The sequence below is a fragment of the Paralichthys olivaceus genome, chromosome 10 (genome assembly GCF_024713975.1).
Source record: "Paralichthys olivaceus isolate ysfri-2021 chromosome 10, ASM2471397v2, whole genome shotgun sequence".
Lineage (NCBI taxonomy): Eukaryota > Metazoa > Chordata > Actinopteri > Pleuronectiformes > Paralichthyidae > Paralichthys > Paralichthys olivaceus.
Genome location: NC_091102.1, coordinates 14,133,577 through 14,148,680, shown reverse-complemented (window position 1 = coordinate 14,148,680; position 15,104 = coordinate 14,133,577). Strand labels below are relative to the sequence as shown.

Genomic DNA, 15,104 nt, shown 5'->3' with positions numbered 1-15,104 from the left:
CAGTATCACATTAACAAGCTGTCCATTCATTGAATACCAAACAGGCTTCATTATTCCTGGCCAGGCTGAGTGTGTGAGACACAGAGAGAGTGAGTGGAGAAGTCAGAGATAATACGTATTAATTACAGGCTCTATCTGAAGAGTGCTAATGAATGCTGTGGTTAGCAGCAGTTTAAATGTACTAATGACACTGCAGCTCATCTGCAGACACACAAACACACACACACACACACACACACACACACACACACACACACACACACACACACACTCTTGCACAGAGTTGCCCGCTGATAAAAATCTCCTTTCCTGGGGGTGAAATGTTGGAAGTTACTCTTTTGACTCTGCATATCCACCTACACTGTCACTTAGCGACACTGTCCACAAACACAGGCCCTTTTTTCCAGAGCAGATTTTCAATGAGCCAACCTGAATTAATTTACTTATGTATTTCATATGCACAATGCATCACTCACAGCTTTATGTACCATCATAATTTTACACTGCCTTTTTATGTACTATTTTACTTAGTGATGCACTGTAGGTACAAACACATCCAGTCTGGAGATCATCTGGTCTTAAAAAAAAAAAAATCCCCAGAGAACAAGCCGGGGGTGTAAAAGCTGAATTTGAAACTTTGTTTCTGAATTTCTGTTGCTGCATTAGTGTTATAATCTGTATGCAAATCCTCTCCATCCAGGTTCTGTGCCATGCCATCACAGAGCATGTGGAGGATGCTGGGGTTCACTCAGGAGATGCCACTCTCATGCTGCCAACCCAGACCATTAGCCAGGGGGCGCTAGAAAAGGTCAGTCAGCTCAAGACATAGCGAATCATATTAATTGTGCTGTAAATCTGAGGGTGCATACATCCGCCAAGGCTAATGCTCCATCTTGCCATACCAAATCAGTGTTTCCCACCAATTATTTAAACTGTGGCGATCGGCATATTCTAATTTGTTCTGCCACAGTTTCATAATGAACGTGAACATTTTCACACTTCTCATAATAACATAGCAGATATCTAACTTGGTGTTTTGCTCTGTTGCTGTATTAAATAGTTGTGTGTATTGCTATTAGCAGCACTATCTGCTGCATGATGATAAAAATTGTCATGCTATCGTCCATAAAGTTTTTACCGTCCACAACAACTGTCAAACTTCATAGATTCAGCTGCAGTAATGTATGCACCTGCAAGTGGCATGCAATGTAGTTCTCTCACACGAGAAGTTCTCTTTCACTCTTTAGTCTGCGTACCTGTAACTAGGAATCTGTTGCATGTGAGAGCAATGTCTGTGCACGTGCACCCATGCTACATCATAGATTGAATGAATCCTGCAGGAAACACTACAAGTTAAAACAAAATTCCTTGATCCTGCTCATTTATTTGGATCCGCACCAACATCTATTGTGTTCTTCCCTATACCGCATCCTTCCAGCAAGTTTCATGGCAATCTGTCCCTTAGGTGTGTAATCCTGCTAACAGACAAACAAAACAACATCAACCACCTTGGTGGAGGTAACAAGTTCTTTAAATCATCATGTAGCCACAGTTGTTTTCTCCTTTAATATACAGGGATACTCTATTAAACGGTTACAGACAGCCTCATTTATTTATATTTGGAATGTGTCAGTGATTTCTCTTTTCTTTGCTCTCAGGTGAAAACTGCCACCCGCAAAATCGCGCAGGCATTTGAAATTTCTGGGCCCTTTAATACTCAATTTCTGGTTAAAGGCAATGATGTCATGGTGAGTAATAATTCTCAGGGTGTGACTAAAAGATAGATCGGCATTTTAGCACCAGCTTACAGCAAATAAACTTCACTCACAACTTGAGATCAGCCTGGGGTGGGATTTTAGGATCAATGTTGCCTTCAGTTTTGATGGTCCAGCTACAGTACATGTATATATTGTACATATTTGTTTAGTAAATTGGAATGTAAATGCCTCTACGGACTGTGTGCGTGTTTTGATTAGCCTTATCCAAATGTACAATAATTGGTCAGGGACAATGTCTGTGGTTGTCAGTTCTGCAATGACAGCATTTGTGTTGTATTTCCTTTAAGGTGATAGAGTGTAATCTGCGGGCGTCACGCTCCTTCCCTTTTGTATCAAAAACAATCGGTGTGGACTTTATCAACGTGGCAACCAAAGTGATGGTGGGGGAGCCTATGGATGAGGCTAGCCTGCCCTCGCTGGAGAGACCCATCATTCCTGTGGACTACGTGGGCATCAAGGTGAGAAGAGAGACTGAAATAAGTGTTCACAGCCGCATGAAGTGAATGAGAAGTGTGTTGTAAGTTAGTGAGGACTTACAAAATAAGCATTCTCTGCAACACAGTGAATGTTTTTGATGCATTTATTAGAACCCAACATGATAATCTGGATAGAGCTTTTCCACGGAAGACAATTTGACATATAAAAAAAGTGTGTTTAGATATTAAAGTTTTATGATGGTTAAATTTATTTAAGCGTCAGTTAATGTTAATAGTTACAACCACAGTAATGTATATTCAAGCTGTTGTTTTGCTATACTTTGCCCTCTGTGTAACAGCCTAATGGAATTGATCCAGAAGTTAATCAACTCAGGGTCAATAAGAAACCGTGAGGACCTGATTGAATCGTATAAATGTTTAATGCGCTGATGGCTGCCAACAAACCGTCACAGTAAAGCAAGCAAGTAGCCAAAACAGACTCATGAGGTAGACAACTGTGAACTGACAATAAAGACACAAAATCCTTGTTGCCATATCATCACACCAGTCAACACATTAAGGCTACAATCACACATGCCTTCACTTCTGCGAATATTTTCCTCTCCTTCCTTAAAAAAGAAAATCTCAGTCCACATAACCTTTATGGTAGAAAATATTTCCATCCAGATGAGAACACAAAAATGAGTTCAAACGCTCATACAAGAATGTCGTGCCAGTAGGTGGCGATAAAGTCTACATCAACAATTTGTTTTGAAGGCGTCTGTAAGAAATGTCAGTTTTTCTGAGGAGACTCTCAAACGCTGAGGAAGAGTTAATTTTGCAAAATATTCACACTGTTGTGGACAGGGCGACTATGGGTTGGATTTATGTGGTCAGGCAGGGGCTTTTCAAGAATATACACGCAGGGTTTCCCGCAGCGCTTTATAGTTAAGGCGGCCGCCTTGACAACAACGGCCCCCCGCCTTGACTACGTCCCCCCCGAAAATAAATAAATAAATAAATATTCTGCATCCCTGCATGCATAGACAGTAGGTTAAAATATGGCCGTATCGCAATGAGGCGGAATAGCGGCATCTGTAGGTTAAATATGTTAAGCCATCTATCATCTGCTGTAACTGCATTTCTTTTTTATCGGGAAAGAAGCAAAATCCCACAACTGGACAGCATGCCTGCCGTCGTCGTGGGAACTACAGTGCCACGCCCCCCCTGCTCACCACCTTGACTGACTAATTTTCTGCGGGAAACACTGCACTGTGTATAAAGGGTTTTTATTAAGTTCTGAATTGTTCTCAATTCATACAGAAGTGTGTAATACTTAAACTGAAGTTCAAACTTCCAGAATTAAAAAAAATTTGATAGCCACGACCACTGTGATTAGTTCAGGGTTAATAGCTACCTGTTGTATAAAAGTGACTTGTTACTTGTTCCCCAGTAATCATGTCTATGAACTTCCCAAGGTCTAATGTATCATGTTCAGTTAGAAAATGTGCTTCTATGTAAAGAGCCCTACATGTATGACTTCTTAATAGGTGGTGCAGGATCTGCTCATGCAGTTTCCTTTGGATCCCCTTACAAAGGCGACAATTACTGCTCCTTCCCTCCACCTAGGCGTGGGCCTGGGGGGTAATAGGTGACTTCTCATATCGGCTGGGTGGCTTACTTCTCCTCAGATTGGGTGTGAGAGAGTTTACGTGACGCCAGATGTTCCAAAGCTATTTTTTTTTCCAAAGTAATTTCTCCCTCTAATTACAACAGAGCTGCTGTAACAATGGCTGTAGTTCGGAGCCAATCACGCAGGTATAATCCTCCCACTCTTCCCTGCCACCTAAAGTTTTCAATTTCTAGGCTGCACAGTGGTGAAGAATATTAATCAGAGCTCTGAATACTCCAGGCGCTGGGCTTAAAAGACTTCCAGAGTTTACTTGGAGTCAATGAAACAGACTTTATATACCCCGGCTAGAGGTGGGCAAATTTCTCGATTCTGCGATGCGGACGTGGACGACTCTGCATTGATGCAGACTGAACATAATTGATTCATGTTTTCTGCTAAGTTCATCGTTTTAGCGTTGTCTTGCCACTGCATTATCATAACCAGCTGCTTCAAGATCAGGACAGACGCTCATTAAAGGTCTGGTCGGTCTTTTACCTTGGGAGAGTGTCCTCCCTCCACTCTTCCACTGACCTACACTCACTTTACACTTTAACAATGAACACAGACATCAATCAGACGTTATGAGGACCTGAACAGTACTGACACATGCGCACTGTGCACACACAGTTTATCTGCTACATACAACACAAAATGTGCACAGGACGTCAGGGTTAAAGTGACCGGAAAGATCCGGAATCATGATCCGACATCATGATCCGACGTCATTGAGTAATAACTAAATACATGTGGTTATCAGTTTTTGTGAGCGACAGGGACGGGCACACACACACACACACCTACACACACCTACACACACCTGAGTTTTTTAACTTCATTGTTGCAGAAGAAACAACGCCCCATTTATCCAGGAACATATTTATGCAGCAGGTGTTAATAAAGATCAGCTCTAAGTGTCAGGGATTATAAAAGAGCAGAAATGCAGAATCTCGAGATTCACCAATAATTATTTTATCATTGAACTGTAGCCCTCGGAATCGAATCGTGAGGTTCCTAGAGATTCCCACCCCTAACCCCGGCCCTGATATGTGCTGGAAAACCTTGCCACAATACATGTCAACTGTTTAGGGAAGTCGTGCTAATCTTAAGATTAACATAACACAGCCACATTAACATGAAGCCCACCACTGTGAACACACTGATGATTGAAACCATTATCCAGCCTCAGCAGCCTGAAGTGTGTGTCATCAATATGTAGCCTCTCAGCCTTTATCTTCACTGTACTCACTGTATTATCACAAGGCTCAATTCATTGCCATCCAGAGAGACCATCTTCATTTATCTGTCTCATTCCCTCTCATCCGCTCTCCGTCGCTCTTACTGTCTCCTCTCTCAGACAGTCCCTTGTTTGAGGCCATGTAGTTTTCTCTTTGCTAACAAGTCCCCATTGTGCGATTTCTGTCTCGACATACAAACTCGTAGGGAACAATAACACAGTTGTATTTATGACACTGAGAGGAAGAAGAGCATGAAAACAACATTTGAGGAGGAGGAAGCTGATTCGGTGCATGTCCCTTGTGCACACTTAATGGTGGGAGAAAAATAACTCCCGTCTGTTGGATGTTTCGGGCCTTTGACCATGGCATGCGAGGCATTAAGGCGACTTCTGAAATAGACGCATTTCTTTGAGCCTAATGACCCCAGGAAAAACACAAGCTCTGAACATCACAGATATCAACACTTTAAAGTAAGGTGTTAAAGGAACAAGGCCATGTTGGCATAAAATTATCTGCTTGTTAATTAACTATATGTAATGGTTACTTTACCACTGAGACAGTCAAAGTATTCTACCTTTTAAAGGTTCAGTGTGTAGAATGTAGTGACATCTTTTCGTGAAGTTGCATGTTGCAGATGAACACCCCTCACCATACCCTCCCCTTCCAAACATGAATGAGAACCTGTGGTAGACTTCAGTTGTCATAAAAACTCTAAAGGTGTTTAGTTTGTTCAGCTGGGCAACTGTAAAAAACATGGCTGCCTCCGTAGAGAGGACCCCCTCGATGTAAATATAATGCAGATAAATATAAAGGGCCATTCTAGGGTACAGTAAACAACAATTTGTACAATTTAGATGAAACACACTAATGAAAACATCACTAGGGTTATTTATTTTTCAATTTCTGTCTATAGATACCTTTCACCAAAATCTTACACATTGGACCTTTTAAAGACCCACTACATGTACAAAGTTTTGTTTAAAATAATATTTGACACCTTTTAGTTTTTAAAGTTTTAATTTTTTTTCTAACTTTTCCAGACTTCCACTCTACAACATTATGAAGTCACCCAATCGAGCTACTCATGTGGTTTCCACAATTTTCTCTTAATTCCCAAGTTCTGCTGCTGCTGAAAGGACTCCTGCTATCATCAGTACTGTGTCTGTAAATGTATGTAATTTGTATAATGCTTTTCTACTTTTGTTCAAAAAGGCTTACGGGCATTTGGTTTAGTTTTTTTTCTTAATCATATAGTAAAAGTCACAAAAGTAGTAGAGTAGAAGTAGAAAGTTACATAAAAGCAAAGAACAAGTACCTCAATTGTGTACTTGTAAAGTACTTGAATTAATACACTTTGTTATTTCCCACCACTGCCTATTTGCTATTTACGCTGTGGAGTCCACACCAAAGAGCAGTCATCTTGCATTGCCTCTCTAGAAATCTAAAAGCAGTCACCTTGTAGAGTTGTAGTATTTATGACCCATGGAATCACTGTGTTCTGCCGTAGCAGAAGTTTGGCTGGGTTCAGGTGAGTTTTTAGGAAATGGAGCCTTTCATAGATCTTTTGTTATAATATATCTAAATATCCATCAGTAACAACATCAGTACTAAATGTGGAAATTGTCATTCAGAAATCTGTTTCTACGATTGCCATGATTCCCATTCAGCTGCGGATATGAAGACATGTACACTGGTGCCTGCACCTCCACCTCCAGTACGGCCCAATGTGAAACAAAATGTTAAATAGACACGTCTTACTTTATTCTTTCCCTCCACTGGAGCTCAGCTGGTGCCCCAAGATAACATTGTTCATGTTGTGGAGCCTTGCAGTTCTCCTGTCTGTGAGGAGTGGGCGTTCGGTGTGGGATAGGGAGATGGGGATGTCGTGTGTGCGTGTGTGCGTGTGTGCGTGTGTGTGTGTGTGCGTGCGTGTGTGTGTGTGTGTGCGTGTGTGTGCGTGTGTGTGCGTGTGTGTGCGTGTGTGTGCGAGTGTGTGTGAGTGTGCGTGTGTTCGGTTAGAGAGGCTTGGCTATTGTGGCAGTCACATACATTCTGTTCAGCAGACATACCAATTTCATTTGGAGGACACCGCATTACAAATGAAACCACTGAGTTTTCTTTTTTCTTTTAAAATTCTGCTCATGAAGGCTCCTGAGAAGTTTCTCATTTCCAGCATTTAAATCTCCCCAGGTGTTGCCCTTTTTTTCTACCTCCCTCCCCTTTCTTCCTTTTTTTCAACTTGTTTGTGGTTAAATTATATTTCACTTTAATTTCAGCTTGATAGTTTTGACGTTTACGACGAGGCTGCTGGAGATTTGGTTCTGCAGTCGCCGTGGTGGCGTAGGAGCTTTTCTCATTTGGATGATTAAATTGAATGTTCTGGATTTACATTTACGTAGAGACCCGCGAGCATATGTCTTTGTGCCATCCTCTCTTTGTTTCGCAAATTGTCTTCAGCGCGACTAATTTTGTTGTCGACTCTTGTCTCCTATTGCACATCAATAGTTCCCTGTCACTGTTGCTCTCTCTCTGTCACGTGTCCCTCTCCCTCTGTCTCATCTCCTTTCTTAGTTACATTCCTCCATTTTATCTCGGCGCACTAACCCCGTTTTCCTCCAACTCTTTGAACAAAGCCGTGATAAGTGATGCTGCCTCCCTGTCTAAATTCCCTTCTCTTCGTCCCTACTTACATTAGTATGCTCACATTACATTCAGCTGATTAGATAACCCGCTTCAAGGATGAATCCCCCCCTTGTGGTCCTTGCCTCTACGTGTCTGTGTCTGTTTCATTGTGTGAACACATGGGCAACACCACTCTACGACCTCTCTCTCTCTCTCTCTCTCTCTCTCTCTCTCTAGGTAATGTGGGGAGATGTCTGCTTCTACATGAAAAAAGAATGACATTCCAAATAACACCCTACATTTCTTTTCTGTTATACAATGAGAAATTCTGCTCCCATACTTTTCTTCAGTCAATTTCTCCTCCCTTTCTCCATCTTTTCACCTTTTTCTTCCCCTCTCCTTTTGTTTAATCATCTTCCCCTTTTCCCCTCATTTCATCTTTCTTAAATTGTCTGCTGTCGTTACATTTTCCTGCCAATCACTCCCTCCTTTTCATCCATTGTCTCTCCATTTTTTTCTTTGTCTTTACTGCCTTCAAACCCTCACATGTCCTGTCCATGATCTTTGATTTTCCATTTTCTCCTCTCCTCCGTTTCCTCTTCCTCTGGCTCACCCTGGTATTCCTTCATTATGCCACCTACCTGCTTTTCCCCCCATTCTCAGCGTGGAGGGCGCATGTTAAACAGGCTGTTAAAGCGACTGCTATCCTGCCATTTCTTTAAAGATTTCCTCTTTTAGTCTGTCTGTGTCTGTCTGGGCTAATATTGTGTTTCACCTCTCTCCTCATTATCTGATGTGCGAAGTTTCAGAGCTGAAGCAGAAATTGTAGTTTGCATGAGACAATATGAAATAATAATTTGTAGCGAGATAAAAAAACCTGATTGATAGCCTACATGAGCTTTTATTTATCATTATTTGCCATTTATTCTTCCTAATGCATATACAACTGCTGGAGCCCTGGTTTACCTGTTACAGTAAGTAACACAAGTATAGTAAACGTGTAAAAAAAACCCAAATCATCATTGGAAGCAGATTACTTGATCACTGTAACTGAATCCCTTAAACAGCATTTGATTCTGTCCCACGCTTTTATCCATATAAACGGTGTGTACAAATAACTGTAACAGTACAACAATAGCCGAGTAAAGCAAATAGAAGACCACATTTTTTCGGTCACGCTGAACAAATGCCCTTTTGACTTTTTGATTTTTCAAAGGAAGAGCGTGTCAAAACAAATCCTTTGCTCTATGTTCTTCGACCAGGCGCCCATGTTCTCCTGGCCGCGGCTGAGGGATGCAGACCCTGTGCTTCGCTGTGAGATGGCTTCCACTGGAGAAGTAAGCCCACTGTTAATACTTGTGTGTATACTTTTTTCTTCTATAATTTGGAGAGTCGGTGTCCACAGTGACTCACATTTGTTCTGCACCTCTTGTTTTCTTGCAGGTAGCTTGTTTTGGACCAAACATTTATTCAGCCTTCCTGAAAGCTATGCTCTCCACAGGCTTCAAGCTGCCACAGAAGGGCATCCTGATTGGAATTCAGGTAAGACCACAGCCATCTGGAGGTTCACTCGCCTCCTGTTCTAGGTTTCCTCTTGGCACCTCCTGCCCATAAGACACCAAATGAGAAGCACCTTATCAACAAATCTTCTGGCCGTCGGCTTCTTACAATTCCATATTCAGTTTGTTTTTCACCACATCCGACCTTGATTCTCGTCACTGACAACTGTCATGAGACTACTCATGAAAACTATGATGAGCTCTCAAGTGATGTGTGAATAGGCTCAAATACAGTAATAGATGCATGTTACACCTGAATGAATAAGAGGAAATACGGAGGCATCTGTAACTATTCAAAACAAAATAGAAGGGTGAAGAGAAACCATTCACAAAACACTGCATAAATATATGTATAAAAATATTTCCTGTCAAAAGAACTCTTGGAATCATTGTTTCTGCATAATTGTGCCGCAAGATCTCCACCTCATCCACAGAGATGAACTGTGAGCCTGGACAGTGTATTTTGATTTTAATGACATCACATCACATGAGTTTTAGTAATTAAAGTCTCGATGCCATCATGCGTTACGAAACTGTGAATTTGACTTATGCAGCTTGAAGAAAGCAGTCACAACACTGGCTGTGTAATTGGTGGAAAAGTTCCACTTCAAGGCAAGTGCCTGGGGTCACGCTTTATACGCTCCTAAACATTGTCATATCCATATAAGGTTCATCCGATGTTTCTGCTGGATTTAATCTCTGTGTTCGTTCAGTTTGGAGAGGAGGAGACTTCTGTGGATGATCAGAGTCCGAGTAAGAACCTCCTGAATCAAACCATGACGTCCCCAAACTCTACCTTTTGTTATTGCTTTGTTCGAGAAACAACAAGCAGAAAAAAAATACAAATTGTTCACTGAGAGTAAGATCGACAGACTAAGTCCTCGGAAATTATGTAAAAAGCTGTGGGTAACATCGGTCAAGATGCAGCTTCATTAATATGTATTGGTGCCATCATTTGACAGTATCATTTTCCTATAAGACAAAGCAATGAAGAACATTAAAACTGCTATAACTAATGTTGCATCTATGTTTTTTTAGATTATGCTTTATCTCTATTGTAGGGCTGGGTGATAAGATCAGTAATTATATCAAGACAAGAATGATATTGGCAAAGATTGATTATTTATCACGATAAATGTCCCATTATATTTATATTAAGTTTAAAGACTGATATTTACTCCTGATTGAAGGTTGTGGTTGTAAAATCTATTTTATGGGAAGAGAGTCACAAACACCTGATTAACAGGGAGTTCCTCATCACTGTGTCTGAACAATGCATAAGCAATATGTCAATATGTGTTTTTAACCTTTTGTTAAATTGCTGTTGATGAAAATCAATAATCATTGATATTATTTTATTGTCCAGCTCTAATCTGTTGTTTATTATGTTAGGCCAAAAATCTTTACGACAGTATTTTTTTATCATATGAACGGCCATTTATGTTTTTCCACACAATAATACCAATCTGCAGTCTCAGTTAAATTAATGGGAGGACCTACACATGAAGGCAGATTCAGAACAGCCTTTCAGTGATGAACAGAACATGATGGACTCATTCTTTTTATTTAAACAGAAACCCATATCAGAAGTCTCCCTCTGCTGGTATTTATACGTGTTAGCTTTTTGTTTTTCATCAATCTGTTTCTTCCCTTCCAGCATTCGTTCCGACCCAATTTCCTGGCAACGGCGCACCAACTGAAAGAAGAAGGCTTCAAAGTGAGTGCTGAAACACCACAGACCTAACAAACAAATGTTCCTGCATGACTATCAACAATGGTTCTTAGATTTCTACCCTTATATTTGAAATAAATACTCACCCTCAATATCATTCATGCATTTCTGTATATGTGGTAATGTTGCCTTTGTTCTGTCTTCTAGCTCTATGCTACTGAAGCTACGTCTGCATGGCTGTGTGCCAATGACGTGCCTGCCACTCCAGTAGCCTGGCCCTCGGAGAAAGGAGAAGACAGCAGTTTGCCTAGTATCAAGAGGTTGGGACGTGTTCATTTTAAAATGTTTTATTTTTATGACACATTATTAAGAAACGTTCATTGAAATGTGAAGAAAAAAAGCCAGAAAAATGTGAGACTCTGAGCCAAATGTTTTTTTCAGGGTGAGACTCGGTTTTCCTGAGGCAGTGCTTAAGTAATATGTAAACTATGATTCATTAGATCCAAAATTGGAATATCTAATCAGCATAAGATACTGCCTTAAGATCTGAGGGCATAGCCCCTTCATTATCACCCTAATATGCTTACAAGATCAAAGAAGATGTAGCAGACTCTGAAGTCCACAGTCAGAGGAACCAGACTGGGGCTAGAACAGGGGGGATGAGGAAAGTCTTATGTCAGAGCAATGCCAAGGCAAATTTGGGGGAATTCAGAAACAGAAGCAGCTCAAGTGTCTTTGTCTTCATTTAGCCATGGCTAAATATGGAGGAAAAATACTTTACTAAACTAGAATGTCACTCAGAAGAGCACATTTGTCCACCATGATCCAACAGTCCCCTCATGAAACCACATTTAAATTCACTAGATCTGGATTTTGATCTTGATCTCCACACACTCATAAATATGAATATCAACATGCCTGCGTGTATCCTGATACACGCAAAAATTTGATGGGTTCTTACTCGGATCACGCCCCCAACCCCTCCACAATATCTCGAATTGGTCACATAGATTTTGCGTAATTCTACTGAGAAACAAACAAGTATGAAACACAGCCTCCTTGCGGATGTAAACCAAAGAACCTTTGGCAATTTAAATTGACATTTAAAATTCGACCACATTTCTTCACGTTATTGTGGAAACTAGCATACAAATATTTTCCACTGGGCACATTAACTTTAGAGCTTGTTCAGCTGCGAGAGATACAAACTTTTTCAAAGCTTCTAGTAACACAGAGTAACTGTAGCCGGCTGACGGTGAGTGAAACATTCAGGTAACGATTCCACAAAAACAGTCATGATGGTATGGTAAAGCCATTTGGACCGTATGTTTGAAAATGAGCGAGTGAAGAGGATGTTAAGGGAATTTAATGGGCCTCAACCAGCACACACACACACACACACACACACACACACACACACACACACACACACACACAAGGCTGGATGGCATCAGCTGCGCAAGGTGGCATGGAGGCCAACCTTTTATAAAGAAGAACATGACCTTTGTTGTCTGTCCGTCCTCCATATTTTCTATTAGAATTTGCCGCTAATTCAATGCTGTCAGTCAAAGTCCTTCAAATGAAAAAGGCTATACAGGAGTCAGGACTTCTCTCTCTCTGTGTGTGTGTGTGTGTGTGTGTGTGTGTGTGTGTGTGTGTGTGTGTGTGTGTGTGTGTGTGTCAATATTAGGTTTGTAGTATTTTAACTAACTAAACAAAAAAGCTGTCATTCTTTTAACAGCTTATTGTTGTGTGAAACTGAAAAATACCAGAGTGGGTATGTTTGTATTTGATCACTAGGAGGCAGAAAAACACTAAAACAGCAGTGGAGCTAAACAAGTTCATACAGAAACCATATTAGCATAGGTCTGCCTACATCCATCAACAGCTGCAGAACAGTATTATATATATATATATTTGAGTTCCTACAAATTATTTTCCTCATTGTCCAGTCGTTGACTCGAGGATCTGTTGAAAATATTACACCTGACGCTTTAAGTGGTTTCCACTTTCCTGATTTTATCATTATGGCTGACATCTTTTTCTCTTTTGCTGGTTTGAACAGACTTATAAGCGAAGGTCGTATTGACCTGGTGGTCAACTTGCCCAATAACAACACTCGCCAACTGAAGGATAACTTCGTCATCCGCAGAATGGCTATCGACCACGGAGTTCCCCTCATCACCAATTACCAGGTCTGTAAATGTCACACCTAGAGGGACTGTTTTTCATGCTCAAGTTACACTTACAAAAGCAGTTTTCAGACATGACCTCTGCCTTTCAGCATTCAGTTAAGGGGTGATTCCAGCAGAGTCTGGAATGTAATGCTGCTGCATTTTGACACCAAAAGCTACGTGTATGGCAACGGAAAGTCTGCAGAAAAAAAACCCTTTTGCTCAGACATTCCTGTTTACATATACAACCCCTCTGGAGAACGTCTGGAGGATCTCTCTCTTAAAGCAGCTATACAGTCTGTCTTGCCTGATGAACTTTAGCCTAATGTTTCTCTTTTGTGTTTTAGGTGGTGAAGCTGTTTGCAGAAGCTATTCACTACGCAGGTGAGCTTGACACCACCAGCCTCTTCCACTACCGGCAGAAAGAAGGCAAACAAAGAGGGGTGAGCCAGCAGATCTAAGCTTCCTCCTCTGACCTTCACACACCTTTGGGGCACTTGGTAAAAACAACAGTGTTAAGTGGGAGCTAAATGTTGTAATATAATTTCTATAAAAATCCTTGTATCTGTTTTCCCACTCCACTTGTAGCGACAGGACTTGCAGTCTTTTGGGACTTTTCTCAAAACTTTATAATCAGCAATAATGATGAAGCCAATTGCTATGACAAATTTCAGTTTCTACTGTGATAAGGTACCTTTTAAAAGGGTTTATAAACTATAATCTATGATTTTTCTGTACAGAACTTAATAGAATTGTTGTTACACTTAAACACCATTGGTGCTTCCAGGTTATGAAAAATCTCTTGTGCTTTTGTCCACCTTCAGTCAGACTTGCTTATAATTGTAAAAATTCACAAAGGCTATTAACTGTGATTTAAGTTTGCATCTGTAAATGTAAATACATTGTTAAGAGTTGATTGTTGACCAGATGCTCTGCAGATCTTTCATATCATCTCGTGGTGCAGGAGGACAAACACAGTTAAAGAGATTTTTATACTTGGCATTCCAAACATTCTTATTAATAGCTTATGAGTAAGCTATAGAGCATTGAATGAATTATTAGTCTATATTACTGTATGAACCCCACATAAAAGGTCAGTTATTATAATGTGATAACATGAGGACAATTGCACTGCCTTTATTTCACAGTGGATGCTGGTGTGTTTCAGTTGTGGTTTTGCTTTTATTTTTTTCAATATGATCAGTGGGCGTTTGTTGCATTTTGAACTTGCAATGATGGTTTTCAACTTCGCAGCTCTCCATTAGTTCATTTAATACCATTGGTATTGGTAAATACATTCAAATAATTTGGCTTCAGACCAAAAATGTACTATATATAAAATATGTACTATAAGAATGAATCACCAGCCCTCAGCTACTGCCACAGATGAAATGTCATTTTCTAACAAACACAGCACTCTTACAGTACATTTAACTATATATATATATATATATTTATATATATATATATATATACACACATATATATATATATATATACATATATATAATTTATTCCCTTCACTGTCTACATCCTGTGGTGATTTTGTTCATGTTTGTGTAAAACTTCAGTGAATTACAATGAAGTATTCTCTCACATGACGTCTCCTCTGGGTCTGTGTTGTTTGCACAGGACATTCATACATAATAGGACTGGAACGTGATGGTGAACTGTGTGCACCAAATACACTGTTGCATATAAAAGGTCATCATGTTTACTGTGGTGTAAAGGACCAGAGTGTACAATTAATGGGGATCTATTGATGGATAGTGAATGTTATATTAAGAATCCTGTATTCATTGCTGTATAATCACTTGAAACTGAAAATCATTCGGTTTTAAAGAATGAGGCCTACATCAGGATTGGGTCCTCTACCATGGTGCCTTCCCTTTTGCACCCTCATGCCTCCACAGTACCCCAGAATGGACAAACCAAGCACTGGCCCTAGAGAGGGGTGAGGTGAAATGTATTGAGTT

The 15,104-nt window shown here is 40.3% G+C and overlaps 1 protein-coding gene across 3 annotated transcripts in view; it reads left to right on the top strand.

The window, feature by feature from the left end:
* cps1 (carbamoyl-phosphate synthase 1, mitochondrial) overlaps positions 1-14,042 on the top strand; it is a 48,253-nt gene extending 34,211 nt beyond the window's left edge. For 2 of the 3 annotated variants that reach the window (XM_069533218.1, XM_069533217.1), the window contains exons 30-38: positions 701-808; positions 1,659-1,748; positions 2,066-2,236; positions 8,986-9,060; positions 9,167-9,265; positions 10,940-10,999; positions 11,162-11,274; positions 13,020-13,149; positions 13,476-14,042. In XM_069533218.1, the coding sequence (XP_069389319.1) occupies positions 701-808; positions 1,659-1,748; positions 2,066-2,236; positions 8,986-9,060; positions 9,167-9,265; positions 10,940-10,999; positions 11,162-11,274; positions 13,020-13,149; positions 13,476-13,589 (960 nt within the window). In that variant the 3' untranslated portion in view covers positions 13,590-14,042. Of the gene's footprint in view, positions 1-700; positions 809-1,658; positions 1,749-2,065; positions 2,237-3,355; positions 3,488-8,985; positions 9,061-9,166; positions 9,266-10,939; positions 11,000-11,161; positions 11,275-13,019; positions 13,150-13,475 lie in introns of those variants that run through there. The other variant, XM_069533219.1, reaches the window with a different exon arrangement.
* The last annotated feature ends 1,062 nt before the right edge of the window (positions 14,043-15,104 follow it).